The sequence below is a fragment of the Erpetoichthys calabaricus genome, chromosome 5 (genome assembly GCF_900747795.2).
Source record: "Erpetoichthys calabaricus chromosome 5, fErpCal1.3, whole genome shotgun sequence".
In the NCBI taxonomy this organism is placed as follows: domain Eukaryota; kingdom Metazoa; phylum Chordata; class Cladistia; order Polypteriformes; family Polypteridae; genus Erpetoichthys; species Erpetoichthys calabaricus.
This window is the reverse complement of record NC_041398.2, coordinates 88,838,214-88,854,813: the sequence shown is the minus strand read 5'-3', so window position 1 is coordinate 88,854,813 and position 16,600 is coordinate 88,838,214. Positions and strand designations below refer to the sequence as shown.

General features: G+C 38.7%; 1 protein-coding gene across 6 annotated transcripts in view; it reads right to left on the bottom strand.

Moving 5' to 3' along the window:
• The window catches only part of ppargc1a (peroxisome proliferator-activated receptor gamma, coactivator 1 alpha), a 1,156,878-nt gene that overhangs the window by 67,814 nt on the left and 1,072,464 nt on the right, over window positions 1–16,600 (bottom strand). Inside the window, exon 1 of one of the 6 annotated variants that reach the window (XM_028801754.2) lies at window positions 4,443–4,815. The exons of 3 other annotated variants lie outside the window; for them this stretch is intronic. In XM_028801754.2, the coding sequence (XP_028657587.1) occupies window positions 4,443–4,463 (21 nt within the window). In that variant the 5' untranslated portion in view covers window positions 4,464–4,815. Of the gene's footprint in view, window positions 1–4,442; window positions 4,816–16,600 lie in introns of those variants that run through there. 2 more of the 6 variants (XM_028801753.2, XM_028801755.2) reach the window with 2 other exon arrangements.

The following is a 16,600-nucleotide window of genomic DNA, read 5'->3' as shown; positions in this document are numbered from 1 at the left end:
CAGGTCCTGCGAGTACTACATTTAGTTAAAAGGTATTCCATTGAACTGGATTACAGTAAACTGTAATTAGCTTGCTATCTCCAATGAGAAAACCAAAGCGTTGCTGTGAAGCTGCATTGTTCAAACTGGCCCTAACTGTTAAACTTTTAACCTGTAATTGTAAAACCTAACATGAGGCCTATTATGAGCATGTGGGCATTTATTAATAAACACCACAGTAGCATAGACATTAGCACCCATCTCTCACGGGTTCATGGAACTGGGTGTTAACCCTTCCTGTGAAGACATTTTTTTTTTCCGTTTTCCTATGTCCATGTCAGTTTTTTTCTGGACACTCCAGTTCCCTGTCAGAGACTTGCTGATAAGGATGACAACTTAATTTAAATTGGCCTATGAGAGAAAGAGCTTGCACAGTACTGGATTGGCATTCCATTTGTGGCTAGTTTAGGCATACAATCCTGTATTAGAATAGACTACATGGGTTCTGAAAATGGATAAACAGGTATGACTAACAGAAATGAACCTGCATGTATCCTAAACAATTTGCATGTCACAAAATATAACTTTATGAAGGAAATGTGTCTTCTCCTAAATAAATCAATCAAAATGAACAGTAAAAAACCTGAATGCATACTTTAAGACAAACTGTGTAGAAGAACACTATTCCTAAGATCTTAATATTGTAGGCAACTCCAGTTCACCTAGAGTAAAAGCATGTTAAAAAACTCAAAGAGCCCTTTTTTAATGTTAACCTAATGTCATACCACCCCCAGCTGAAAAATCCACCTACCCCTGTACCCAAAACATTTTTTTCATGACAGAATACATATAACATTCACCAAAACAACCCAAATATGTATACTGACCAAATGAAAGAAAGACAACAAGATGGGCACTACTCCCCCAAAAAGGTGAGAAAAACACATACATATTTGATGAACGTCATGCCTCCTATCCTAGAAAGATTAAACTAAATCTATTATGAGCCCCATCCACCCAGTTACAGCATTGTGTAACTACCTCCAGACAAACCAATGATGTAAATCATCATTAGGATTTCATGACAGAAATCTTCCATAACTTAGTTTTAAAAGTTGATATTTGAAGACAAAAAGTGAACAGGACAAAATATAAATGAAAGCAACTTTGACAGTTCAAAACCAGAGAAAGCGGAATCCTACATCACGTAACTGAAAATATTGAACACTCATCTCAACACTAAAGACTAATCTCCCTCCTTAATGAGGATAATGTAAATTCCTTAAGGGTAGTATGGTGCCCAAGTCTCTAATTATTTCTCCGAGGCAAAATAAAAACAGGAAAAGTTTAACTGGTGACTCTAAATTGGCCAAGTGTGAGTGTGTTTGGCCGTGTCTATGAGTCTAGGGTCAGTTCCTGCCTTGCACCTGATGCTGCATGAATAGGTTCTGGCCTCCAAGACCCTGAAAGGGATTAGGAAAGTGTACTGATGTTATGTTAATGATCACTTAACCCAGTTAAAGACTCGTATCTCCACATTAAGTCTGATAATAAAACAAAAAGCTGATGGCAGACAAAGGCCCGACTAACTGCTCACCTGTTTTCATGTGAACCTTCTATTAAAAGTGACCGTTCTCTTTAAATGCTAATAACCTACTATTCCTCTATCTGATCATTCTTTACATGCTGGCACAGGGAGTTTCTCTGTGGTGGCCTTACATCAAATCAGCAGGATTTTCTATACTGCCAGTGCAGTTACTATTCTCAAGCTATCACTGAAGACTGGCACAAGCTCATTTTCTTTCTTTTTTTCCCATAAAGAATGTTTATCACGCAGAAGGAAAAGATATTTCTCTACACTGGGTCACTGCTTCCCTTGAGACTGCCATTGTAACAATAAGTAGGTGTTTATCTTTGCTCTGACAATGGCACTACCAGCAAACTGATTACTAAAAAGTTTATTACTGGATGCACTTGCAAAGAGTGATATATAAAGCCTGACTTTTGAAGAAAATGCTGCACTGCCTATCTGAATAAAGAAAAAAACAACACAACAATAAAGAGGCATATGAAATTCATTAGACATCAGTTCCACAATTTAGTTGAGAATTCTACTGGATCTTCCTAAAAGATGTTAAGGATACTAGTGTGACAACTTAAAATATTTTGCCCATTCGGGTGAGAGAAATAAACCAGTAAGATGTTACTTATGTGTTGTTTGTCTAGAAAACTTCATAATCTGTCTGCCAGAACTGTTCTGTTTGCAACTGTGTGCCATTACATTTCAGGAATGAGTAATTCTTGCTGGTTGTACCTTCCACTAGCTATCCAAAAGGAAAAGAAGTCAAAAACAATGATGACACGTGGAATAAGAAATTAAGTTTCACAGCATGGCACACAACTTGCCAAGAGGAAATGAGGTATCACATCACCATTATTGGGTTACAGTCTTCGTAATAAAGCACTTACTCTTTAAAACACAGACAACAAGAAAAAATTTTAAGAGAGAACAAAGTTGAGCAGCAACACTGGAAGACAGAAATACGAAGGGCATAAAGAATAAGTTTAATTTTAAAAGGTACTGTAAGCAGGAGCTTCACAGCTAAACACCCCCCCCCTCCCATTTAAACTGTGATTTATGAACTGACTGTGCACCTTAAGTAAGCAATAAACATTAAACCAGATACCTAGAAGATTGTAAACAGTCATTAAGATGTTCACCTAAGTTGCATTAAACACCAAAGAAATGATTAAAAAACAAAGACAATGTAAAAGCCACAAAATAAGTGGTGCAAATAATAAAAACAGCACAATATGTAATAGACAGTAAAAAATAAAAGAAATAATCCTTTTGAAGCATTAGGCAAACCCTTAAGGACCTACAGGTTGTGATTAGGCAACCAGTCGTGAAAATCTTTGCTTCAGAAAAGCACTCAAGACTGGCAGAGTGCAAATATTCTGGTACTACTACAAAACATTGTTAGGCAGTATGATTTCTCCATATAAAAGCACATAAATCTCATTGCCACGCAGTGGATAGGCGAGGGTCCAAGGGTCAAAGAATGGCTGATAAAATGGAATGTAAATGCCCTGAAAATGTAGAAGGTATTCCTTGTCCAGGAACAGCTACAATAATCCTCACTCTGTGTGACAGTGAGATAATCAGCATCACCAGTCCATCTAGCCTATGTGTGGAACCATTCATCTATATAATGTATATCTAACAGTAAAAAGAGGGATGTTCCATTATTTACAACTGATACACAATTCAGTGCTTTTTTTAACAATTAGAAATAGCAAATACTCAAGTATAGTATATAATCACAAACTAGCATTATATTTACCATAAATATATACTGTGTAATATATGTAAATATGCATATTTACAGTACATATATGACAATTTTTTACTAATAGATAAAGCCCTATACTACATATAAATGGATACGGGTACACTTACAGTTTACATCTTGTGTAAGTAACATGCACGTACATATAAATGTGCACAAGCGTCATTCATTTCATTTATTTATTAACCGCTGATCCAATGGTTACAAGAGTCCATGATTACAGACTCCCAACCATTAAGACATCTACACGCTTTCCTGAATGCAATGTCCCAGGCAAAAGCTGTGGAAATGATGTATGGGAATCTATTTTTAAACTGCCCCTTGCTTTACATACTCATGGTACTCCCGCATTAAGCACGCAGAACGCGATGCATTTGTTCATCCCTTTACTGTTACAGCGGGCAAACACGGCTGATGCATCGCTCAAAGTCTCGGGATTAGAAATTAAGCAGCCAGCTCCCGCGAGGGGCACGGCTGAAGCAGGCGCGGCACTGCTTCAGCATGCACGGACTGGAGGCTCTTAGCTGCCGGTACCCCTTACAGACACACCGGCTTCTCCCCGCTAGCGAGTTCTCCGGGGTGCCGGTGATGCACCTCTGGGTGACAGTCACGATCGCACAAGATTTAGTAGCTTCAGGGTACCCGCGTCAGATATGCCTTTTTGTGCTTATTCTGTAAGTCAAAGTGTAGCTACACTTAAGACGAAAGTTCCATAGCTTCATATAAAACTGGCACAATGCCAGGACTTCACTGGCAAAGACTTGTCATCCAGGGCCGTCGCACAGTCCTCGGGTGCGCACATCACGTCTCAGCGGAAAGATCATCAAAGGCGTGTGAACATATTTTCCAAGTGCATGATACGGGACTGGAGCTCCGTCTCTCAGGCTCGGGTTACAAGAGTTAGCGCAAGCAGTAGTAAAATAGAAGCGGCGCATGCAATGCTGCAGACCGGTATATAGTATGCCGGCACCAGGGATCTCCTTAACTCATCTTAAGAACCAAACCAAAAAAAGTGTTCACTCATTCATTATTGTAATTATGATTGTTATTCCATTTTTATGTTCTTAGTTCCCTCTTGAGAAGACAGAAAATAAACAAAAATGTATTCTGTACCCAGTCTGTGAGGATCTCCATGGTCCATCTTCCTGAAAACGTTCCGACCCCTACAGCAGTTCACAGAGCACTCGTTTTTTTTACAGCAGCTCACCTCTATGTCACTCCACGAAGACTCCTGGTTGCAGCACCTGTCCCACGCCATCCAGCCAGTGAATGACGGCGCACGAAAAAAAGAAAAAAAATCCCCCCACACTCTCTCTCTCTCTCTCTCACTCACTCACACACACACATACATACATACATACACACACACACACTCTCTCTCTCTCTCCCCCTCTCTTTCACTGGAAGCTCTCACTCAGGGAACTGCCCCCTTAGTGAGAATGAACTGAAGGCACCTGTCTTACAACTGCTTGCCATCACATGACAAAGCTATTAAAAGTAGGCAGGGGAACAGCTCCACTGTCCCCAGCTCCCTCCTCCGGCCCCGCCCCCTTCTGTTATAGGGCTAATGACGCCATAGCAGAGGCGTGGCGGTGATGGCTTTGCTCTAAAGTCCTGGCAAGTGCGGAACCTTTGAATCGTTAAGCGGCTAGCCTACAAGGTGAGACGTCATAGTGCCTTGTCAGCGCCACGCTCTCAACTCTAGCAGGAAAGAGAATCACAGCACATGAACCAAAAAATAAATCAATAAAAAAAAATTGACGTCGATGCGCACGTAGTTTGGACTACGAGCGGAGACCTTTATCGGTATTAATAAACGCTAGTGATGCCTTCATCGTACTGTTTTCCAAATTAAAACGGAATACTTTGAACCGCGCTGCTACTGTTTATGTACGCAGATAATGCCAGAAAAAAAGGATTTATGTGCTATGATTAAAAACTGAAAAAGGTGCATCATTCCCGGCGAGCGTCTTTACGCCTGCTTATTTCGTACTGCATAGAAATTGCATTGATTCTTAGCACCCGCAAATACTGATAAAACAAATTAAAAACGCCTTTTTCTGACGGTGTCATTCGCTGTGTTGGTAATTTACTCCTTTTGCTGGTTTACTCGCCAGTGCCCAGCGCTCGTTCAGCGCTGTACGTTACGTCTTCATTTCTTTCATAGTTTTATTTTTAAGAGGATGTCATTTTACACATAGTTGTAATTTCTTGTCGTTAAAAGAAGGTTGAGAGGTCACATTCATCTCCAACATAAAATTCTAGTTAGGAAAACATGCCCGTAGGCAAGCGCCGACTGAGCCCGCGCGCTCACAACTCCAAAGTGAAGCTCGCGTGGGAATTCCGTACAGAACTGGTCGGTCGAGGTTCTCGTCATTTGTACTGTATGTAAGAACACTTTCTACGGGTTCTCTTATCTTTTACTAAGTACTTAAAACAACTTTTTTTTGTGTTATGCTAGAACAGAAGTACAGTACAGTCAGGGGCATGTGACATCGGAGAACACCAGATAAATCCAGACCAGTATGATGTGCACTACGTTGTGCAGCCAACTTTAGATATTTATGGTATGTGTCCCGTGCTGTCTGTTGGAAAATCTGTTCAAGATTGCATCACTGCACCACGTAGTGCTCACGAAAATGGCACATTCGCGAGTTTTAAACATGATCCTTTGGAATAGTGCGTGCTGAAAGCGCTCAGGGGAAATAATTTTAAAATGAAGCTACTCAGTTAAACAGTGCACCAATCACAATTTATAAAGTGTATGATCCCTGCAACCATAGAAGGAAGCACTAAACAATATATATACACTATATATATATATATATATATATATATATATATATATATATATATATATATATATAATGTGCAGTATAGTATCTCAGTGATTATTGCTACTGTCACACAGTCCTGGGTTCGACTTCAAGCCTGGCAAGACGTACTTTATTTGTTTGCTTAGCAGACGCTTTTATCCAAAGCAACTTACAAAACAGGTCAACATAATCAGTAAATGTCAGTCTGCTGGACAGTTTAACGTTGCAAAATTGATAATCACAAATGAAGAGTTCAAAACAAAATACAAGCTAGCTAACGCTTCCTAGGTTACAAACCCTAACAGCAGTTAGACAAGTATTCACCAAACAAAAGAGTCTTTAAATGCTTCAGATGCATTGAGGGAGACAGAATTTCGAATTGTGGTGAGCAGTTTGTTGGACCAGCTGGAGCTACTCCTGAAATCAACATAAAAATCTGCACATTATCTCTTTTTCTTTATATTTTACATGTTTTTCTTACCTACACTGCAAAAAAAAAAACAAAAAAAAACCACGTTTGGATAGCTGGTCACCCTAAATTGACCCTAAATGACTGAGTGTATGTGGGTGCATGAGTATTGACCCCGTTTTATCCAACATTACCCCTTTTCTTGTGCCTCCCGTCAGTACTGGCTGTAGCTTGGAACAACTGAACCAAGGCCAGGTTAAGACCACCACTGACCCATAGGTGTTGAAGCTCAAAAAGGCCACCTCATCTAACTAGCCCCAATAGGTATTTGCATATAGTCACACATTATCAATATCACGTATGTGAATGATAAATCAGGTAGAGCGACTGAAATAGAGAAAAAAATCCCAAACTTTATATCAGTTTGACCCTGCCTTCCTTTTTTCATAACTGCAATATAATGAATGCAACTATCAGATTAATGAGTGCAACATCATATCTACGGCATATCAACTTTAATCTGATAATGTAGTTAACAAACATCAGTTTTATGGCTAAAGTGTGATATTTAAGAGATTTGTGGGGTTGCATATTTGCACCAAATAAAATAGCAGAAAATGGGAAATCTTTGATTGGTTTGGTGTTGTTTATTGCGTTTTATTTTGTGCAGTGGACTCGTCCTCTACATTGTTGTTCATGTCTATGTTGTTGTTATGGGATGGTGCAGAATAGGACTGCATATTGCTGTTACAAGCAGCGATATTTGCATTTTCCTAAACTGACTGTCAGTAAGGTCAATCTTATTAGTTCCAATTGCTGTGTTTACGGCTTCTTCAAGTCATATTTTGGTTATTTTTGTAAAATATCATGAATAGTTTTCACCAAAATAACATCTTTTGCTTCTATCTCTTTTCTTTTCACTGCACTACTGGGATCTCATTTTGATTAGCCCAGCATTTAGACATTTTCTATGTTGCAGCACAATAACACATCGAATGTGCATCCTCATAAAACTGACTTTTTGGACACTAGCCCTGATCCTGCATCACCATATTAACTAACCATGATTCATTTTTTTCTTTTAAAAGCGTTTTATTTAGGTTTGATTTGATAGTTTTGTAATCATGAAGATCAAAGTTGGGTAGGTGTGTGTGCTGGATAGCAGATTGTTTTGTGATTGCGTTAATGTAGTTAAAAACTTGGACTTTTCCTGTTGTTATGGATTTGTTTCCGTCACATATGCCAAGGTCCCTCTGCAGTTAGGGCACTTGGGTGTGCACCCAAGTCACCCTGATGGTAGATCTGGTGATGCAATGACCCACAGACACATGGAATAAGTTACTAAGGTATGTAGTAGAAAGTAGGACTTTAGGGACCTTCAAAACTCAACAATATTATTTAAGAGAAATTATCTGAATAGGATAAGTCCATTAATTGGGCTTAATTGGCTGTTCTTGTATAAACTGTTTTATTGTTCAGCTTTCCATTTACCTGACTTGCAGTAGGAAAGATTGCAAAATTGATGGATGGGTGGATATTTCTTAGTGCACACCATCCCAAAGAACTGTACAGTTATGGAAATTTCTTAACTATTTCTATAACTGCAGGTAAGTTAAATGGCTTTCTGAGAATTTCAGGGTGAGAGTCGCGGTGACTAAACAGGTGCCTCTGTTGTGTCTAGTGTAGCTTATTCAAAAAAAGAAATGTAATTTGAAAACTGTACAGATAAAATAAATACATGGATCTTAAGCATGGTCCATGAGTTAAAGAACAGTATAAATCTCACCAATACATCACAGTAATCTTGGGAAATATACTTATGCGAATCCGGTTTTTACCCGTACTGCACTTAGAGTATGTGTGAAATACTTCAGGATTGTCCTTGCCATGTAAAATGCTATTTGAAATGAAGATTTTGATATAGGGCTGGTGCTGCACAGTGGAACATAGCTGCCTCACAGTAAGGAGACCAGGGTTTACATCCTGTGTCCTCCCTACATGGAGTGTGCATGCTCTCCCAATGTCTATGTGAGTTTCCTCCAGGTGCTCTGGTTTCCTCCCACTGTCCAAAGACAAGCAGGTTAGGTGAATTATCAATACGAAATTGGCCCTGGTGTGTTTTTGGGGTTTGTCTATGTTCATTATGTGATGGACTGGTGCCCTGTCCATGGTTTGTTCTTGCCTTGCACCCTGTGCTAGCTGGGATAGGCTCCAGACTTAAACATGACCGTAGCCGGGATTAGGCAGGTTAGGAAATTACATGATTTTGATATATATAAGATATTCAAAATAAGAAAGGTGAACGAAAAAATAGAAAGTAAAAATGATTTTAAAGTCGCAAGGCCGTTGTCCTTTTTTGTCATTTTTTCTAAAAATGGATTTCTTTTTTGGTTTTACAGCTGCATATTAAACAGAAGTAATTTTTGACTATATATTTAAAAATACTGTATGTGCAGACCGGACAGGTTCTTCCAAGTTTACTTAAAGATTTCTTTTGAGTGCTCTTGTTATTACTGGTTTTAGGTCAGAGGCATACTTTCTAGATTTAACTGGTAACATTAAATTGCTGAAGTGCGAAAATGAGCGATTGTGTCGTCTGGTGTCATCTGGCTCACCATCCAGAAATAAGACCTCTTGCAAATTACTTCTGGAGGCAATCTGCTTTTTCCTCACAAATATAAATGGATCGGTGGTGCTGCAGTGTTGGTGCTTGTGTAGAAAGATGTGTTAGTATTAGGTGGAAGTGTGATCTAGTAGGGGATTGGAGTTCAAATGAAATGGCAACAGGTTCAGATCACCCAGTTAATTTTGTGAGCCCCCTCCCTTTGGTACAGTAGTCATAAGAATATGTGGGATATCTTTTTACTGTAAAAAAAATAAAGGTCTGCCTTGGCTTTTAGAGTTGAAAACTGTGGGAATGTCATTCACTAATGATGGGTGGGCCTCGCTGAACATGGCAGTAGACTTGCTAAAAGAAATGAACATGAGAAAGAGCAGTGAAGAAGCTGAGCTCATATGAGTACGCTACATATACAGATACACATATGCACACACACTCACTCTAAGTCAATGCAGACACATCGCTTATCCCAATATATACATTTTTCAATTGTGAAAGGAAATCAGAGGACCCTGGGAAAACCCACACATACTGACCAGGCTGGAAATTAAACACAGTTCTCTAACATTGTGAGGTAGTAATGTTAACCACTGCTCCACCCTGCTCATTTAATTCATTTGTCAAATCATGTTTACATAAAGTGATGGACATCCTTTCTCTTTTTCAGGCAACATTAGGCAGTGTGGCCTAGGGGCTAAGGTGTTTGACTGTAAGCCACAGCCTTGCCGCTTCAGTCACCACTGTGTGACTCTGAGCAAGTAACTAAATATGCCTGTGCACCAGTTGTGGAAATATTTCAACAACTGTATCATATACTTGAGATTAGTAATTAGATTTGGAAAAAAAAAGTGTTAGTAGAATGACTAGATATAAGTGATATGCATTTTAGTAGAGTATTATTTTAAAGCTGCATAATGCTGCAGTGGTCAACACTGCTTCTTTACAAGACTAGGTTCAGATCCCAAACCAGTCATTATTTTTGTGGAGCTTCTATGGACTCCTCATGTTTGTGTATGTTATTCTCTGGTTAGTCTGATTTTAAGCCCACAGTCATGTGTGTTAGGGTAATATTGCGTCTCTAAGTTGGCACTAAATGATTGATTGTGTTCTCTGATGGTTTGTCATCCAATCTAAGGCTGGCTCCTACTTTGCACCTGATGCTACAATGGCAGTCTTCACTTTCTCATATCCTTGAATTTGGATTAAATAGATTCCAGGAATAGATGGAAGGAGTTATGAGTTTATCTAACACATATACTTTCTAATTCAAGTGCTCAGAATTACTGGAGATTAAAACAGTATATCTGAGTAAGTGTTTAGTATCTAGTTACTGGGCAGCATAATGACATGGCGGTTAGTGCTAATGCAACATGGAATCCATATTCAAAGTTCAGATCCTACACCTGGTTATTGACTGTATGGAGTTTGCAGGCCTTCCTATTTTTTGAGTAGATTTTCTTCTAAATACTCTGGTTTTCAGACCCCATCCTAAATAAGCATAGGTTAGAATAACTGGCATTTTAAAAAAATGAGTGTTGATGTGGAGGTGATAGACCCAAACACATCAAAAGTTGTTTCCCGTCTTCTATCCAGAGTTGCCAGAATGTTATGTGGCCCTCATTAACCAAATCAAGCAGGTGTGAAAATGTTATGTCATGTTGTGTTGCTGCTTCATCTGTGAACCCCAATCTACTTCATCACTGTGATCATCTACAATTATTATTTACTTTGATTAAATGATTATTAGGTTATCTTGAAATTGTACCCTGTATGTCTGAATAATAAATAATGTATATATAAAAAAATCGCACACCCCACTTAATCTGATTCAGGATCACAGAGAGCAGAGACTATCTTGGCAGCACTGGCGCAACACAGGAGGTAGCCCTAAACAGGACACCTGTTCTCGTGAGGGCCCACTTGCCAGATAATAGAACACAACATATCTTTGGGGTTGTGGGACAAAAATCAGAGTACCCCAAAAAAAAAAAACAAAAACCAGGGCAAAGAGGTAGAAAACATACAGACACCACAGACAGTAAATGGGTCTGGGATTCAAATCCAGAATGTTGTATCCATGAGGCAGTAGTGTGAACCCTTGCTAGTACTAACCCCAGCACCATTGTGCTGCTCTTTAAAAAACTAACTTAATCAAATTTGAAGTATACAAACAATAACTCAACTGTTTCATGGCATGTAATTTAAAAAAAAAACAGTATTTTCATTGATAAAATATTTTTTAAATATATTTATCAATATTATGGACACTCTTCCAGCCTAATCAGCTTTAGGCAACAGTCAGAAAATAACCCTCGATTGGATGGTATTCCATCATCAGGATGCTCATGAACACTCCCAGACTCTCCGAGTTTACCTAACACATATGTTCTTGGCATGGATGGAAACTGGAGTGTTCCTGCAGCGTATGTGTGGACTACACAAAAGAAGAGATGATTTTCTATTGTAGTATTATGCAAATGCATCAAATGTCTCAGGTTTATTGAAATACTTCATAAACTTGTGTTTCTAAGTAACATCAAGGCTATTTTCATATATCTTTTTTGGTGTTACCTTATTATGGTATAGACATTTTATCCTTTTATTTTCAGAACATGCTCATTACTATAAATATTTTAACAAAAGCAGAGCTTAGGCTGGTAGCATTAGATACAAGGCAATGATCCATCTCTCAGTGGGACACCCTCACTATTAAAGGGTTAGCTTACAGTCAGTATGAACAAACATCACATACTGTATGTTCAGAAGGAAACCAAGGGACTGTGGAAATGTCCCCAGAGAGAATGTGCAAAGCTCACCGGGACAGTAGCTGGGTTGAACACTCAACTCAAGTTCCAAAAACATGTGAGGTGGCTTTACTGAGTTCACTCTATTGTTAAAAGTTGCCAGACTTCTCAGGTTAACTGAAGTGAATTCTAAAAGCTCATGTGTCAAAATGACTTGATAGCTATTTTCATCTCTCCTTTCATTTTGGTGCATCTTTTCTTGCTAAGGGTCAAAGACACCTACTTTAAGCTCTTGCTAATTCAGTATACCTGTAACTTACATCAAAATCTTTTTCTGTTATATCTCAGTAAATCAAAGTTTATCAAAGCTTGGGTAAAATAACGAATGTCTGCAGAGAAAATCCATTTCTACCATCAATTCATTTCCAGAGCATACTTCTCCAAACTGGAGCCTCACTCGGCATTAGCAGGCACAAGGCAGGGATTTCCAGGAAACAGATTTGCAGGGGACGCCAGTCCGTTGTGGGATAAATAGAAACAACATGCGCTTACACACCCACACCAGGGCAATTTAAAGATAATAATTGATTGGTACAGACAGAGTGGGGCATTGAGTGTGCTTTGAAAAGAGGGAAGAGCTATTTTTGAGATAGTTTAAATTGATTTACTAATTTGTTACAATAGAATTTGAACATTTTATCCAGATTCTTTAGTGTATGTTATAGAATTCTAAAAATATATTTAGATATTCAATCATTCATTCACTTTCAAACCTGCTTAGTCTAATAAAGGGTATAATAATAAAGACATGGAAATGTACATTATCCAATTCATTTTAAGATGACAAGATTTTGATTTGGCTAGAGATGGAGAAGCAAAATATAGCATGTGGTGCCACAAATAAACCAACTTCTTCATTCTCACTCCACTGCTATTTAAAACTGGCAAATACAAGGCTTGTTTAACAACTCGACTAATTAGATCAGTGCTCAGCATTCATTGTGTGAGGATTCCTTACAAAGATAAATAAGCAAACACGTGCATAGGTAAAAGTAAGAAAAACTCAATCCTATCAAATACACACAAGACAAAATGTGTTTTAGATGTCATTCTTTTAACAGCTTTAAACACCTTTAATATGCCAACCACAAAAAACAAGTCAGAAGAACAGCAGGGCCTTCTATACACCATCGAGTGCCCCACTTTTTTAAGTGAGTTTACTATTCACTATGGAAACCTTTGTTTATTTGCTACCAATTAGATGTTAGGAATTGCAGAAAACTAAAATGCTTTTGCTGCTGCTGATCCGACTTGTAAACAGTTAACACCCTAGCTCAGGCAACTGTGTCTTCTCATCAGCTGTTGGATACCATTTAAATGTGATTTCCCCATAAATAAATGATAATTTCCTAAGCCAACAAGCCATAAAATACTGGTTTAGCCTTGGGGTCTAAAAACAGTCAATTACTCATTTTTCCAAACAAAGAAATAGCAAGCCTTATACTGTACTATACTAGATTGTGAATTTCAGAAGTCTTATTGAATATGAGAATGTCCACATGCACTTAGTTGCAGTATGCACAAAGCAGGCTCTGCCAGAACACAGAAACACAAAATACTTTGCAAGATGTGTCATACTTGAGAGAGCTGAAAAATCAACACCTGCCTTTACCAAACATTAAGCTGTCAGGTTATGTACAGACTATATACCTTTTTTAAGAAAATACTTTTTGTTTAGCCTCCAATTATTTAATATGGCATGGTTTACATGAAATCTATGCCAACTAATAAACTGGGGCCTGAGTAATAACACATCAACTGTGACAACTGATTGTTTTTCTCAGATTCTCACTTCATGGCTTGAAGTGCTGGAATGATTAGCATCATTGCTGCATAGCTCATTTCATTTACCTTTGCTATCATTTCAGTGATCATCTTCTTCAAAAATGTACAACAGCACCACATGTACATATATGCTAGATTCAGTACATACATGCACACTTTCCTGAACATGCTTAATCCACTTCAGGATTGTTGGAGGCCATTCTAGCAGCACTGGAATACAGTGGAGGTTACTTGGCCATTCCAGTTTGTGCCCAGTGTGAGTGATTTTGGGTTGTACTTGTGCGTGCCCTGTGAGAAATTGGGAAATGTGTCCAGTGTTGTTTCCTGTCTTGCACCAAGTACTAGTTTCATTGTTAACTCTAAATTGCTTGGTGTACTGCAGGTGTATGTAATTGACAAGTGCCCCATACAGGGTTTGACTATGGGTTCCCTTAATTTATGACAATTCCAAAAATACGCAGATTAATACTATTAGTAGGAAGAAAGGAGCATCACTTAATAAGGGCTGTAATCCCTACAAACCAACACAAAATGCAATGATCAGAAGCAGTTTTGTCAAGGAAGGAGGAAATGCAGGAGAAGGGCAGTTCATGTGTAGAGAGAAGATATTTTGGAAATTTGACTTCTGGTGACCAATTTAAGCAGACTGCTGCTGCATAGTGATAGACGTGAATGCCTAGGGAGTGTCTTCAGGGCTCAGGTAAGGTAAGACCAGCAGAACCTGAGGGTAGGGTGACACAGATGCTGACTCCTTCTCACTTTATGTCTATTGTCACACACATGCACATGGGAGGCAGCTAGAAAGACCAAAAGAAGGTAATTACATGCCAGGCCTCCAGGGGGTGGCGGGGTGCAGTAAACATTTCTCTTTTATCTCTGCAGACCAGACACGGGAAATCCTGCCTGATTCAAACAACGTCACTTCCGGTTCAGGCCCGATGACACCACTTCCAGTTCTGGCCCCAAGAACATCACGTCCGGTTCCAGCCTCAGATGATGTCACTTCCACTAACCTGTTTTAAAAGCCAGTCATACTCCATTTGTACTCAGTTCTGTTGTTGGACTCAACCTGTACACGTCTGTGTTCCCAAACCTTCGTATTTGCAGCCTTATTCAAGCATACAGGTGGCTGACACCTCCTTTTGGTGTCAACGTCTATTAATTTCACACTATATAGCAGAAGAAGAATTACTGCAGGACTTCTCATATCACTTCTATTAATGGGACGAAAGTCCCACCCCTCACACCAAACAGCAGCGTTCATTGTCGAACTCACAACTGTAGAGAATGGAGCTCCTTCCACAGATGCGCTTTAAAAAACTATGTGCAGACTGGGCATGTGATGTCCTATTACTATGACTATTTTTGCTTTTGTTTTCATTTATTAAACTGGTCATCAAAGCCTAATCTTGTCTTATTATTTCAATAGCTTTATATTTAATTCTTCTATCTTGTCACTCTAAGGTTCTTGTTTTCTCTGTTTTCTGTAGCCTGGCTGAGTAAACAGCTTAACCACACCAAGAAAAGATACAGTGGATTCAGAAAGTATTCAGACACAATCCCTTTCTGCATACTTTATTGTGTTGTGGATTTAATTTTAAATGAATAAATTTGTCCTTTTTGCCAGTCAATCTACACTCAATAAACCATAAGGGTAAAGTGAAAACATGTTTTCAGAAAAGTCTACAAGATGGTGCAGATACATCAGTGGTCGACGCACTAGCTTGAACATTAGGAAACAACGTAAATAACCAGATTGCCTGGTAAAGTGGGATGAAAATCATAATGACTATGAAAGTATTAAAAACAAAGATTAAGAAAATACTAAATTATCCCCAAGTCACATATATAAATGCACATTACATTGCAATAAACATTTAGCAAAACAAATTTTGTAATTTCTGGATTGATGCTGAAACGCAGAAACTGAAAAGTAAAAGCTTGCTTAATTAATATAGCAGTTCAACTAAAAGTATAAGTTGGTTTTAAAAGTGGGCACCCAGGACTGAAGTTGAGAACTGACTGCCCATGGCCTTTACCTTTCCTGACTTTAAACATCCCTACTTCATCTTTGGAAATCTCAACAATGTATGGGAATTGATGAAAAGGGTATGTAACAGTTTTGGTGTTATCTCATAATAAAAGAAAGGATAAACAGAAAGTCTGTGTTGATTTTTTTATAAATTACTTCTCAGGATTTTCTTAGTTCCTGAAGGAAATAGTAACACATGAATTGCTCCATGCTCACACATGATGCAGTGCGCTTCACGAGCTGTACTACATGTCACTCCTTACCCCCTCTCCAGTTCCTGGCTGGTGATAATGTGTTCATCTGAGGTTTATGTCACTTAGACTGGATATTTGTTTTTATAGTTTTTTGTCACAGCCTTTATTTACATAATCGTAGAGAGTCTACGACAGTCATAGTATGCACGCAAGACCATCCATTGTGACATCCCAGCGAGTCAGTCAGACTCACCACAACAAAATCAGACATGTTTCATTTTGTCTTAAGTTATAGTGTAGGAGTTCTGTGGACTTGACCACCATTGAGCATTCAGTCAGGGGTAGAATGCAAACAGTGCCTTTACAAGGAAAGAAGGAAAGCAGGTGTTTTCGGCCACGCACACAGAAGGGAGATTTGTCTAACTGGTGTCTTACGCTTGTCATAGAACAATAGAATGGAAACAAGAAAAAGACAGGCAAAGACTGTAGCTCAGTTCACCATTCTGTATCAGGACAAGCATTCTTACAGCCACCTGCATTGTCAAGCAGCACCTCTTTTGGCTGTCCAAATGTGGCGTGCTTGCAATACTTTCAACTGTACTGAAAAGTTA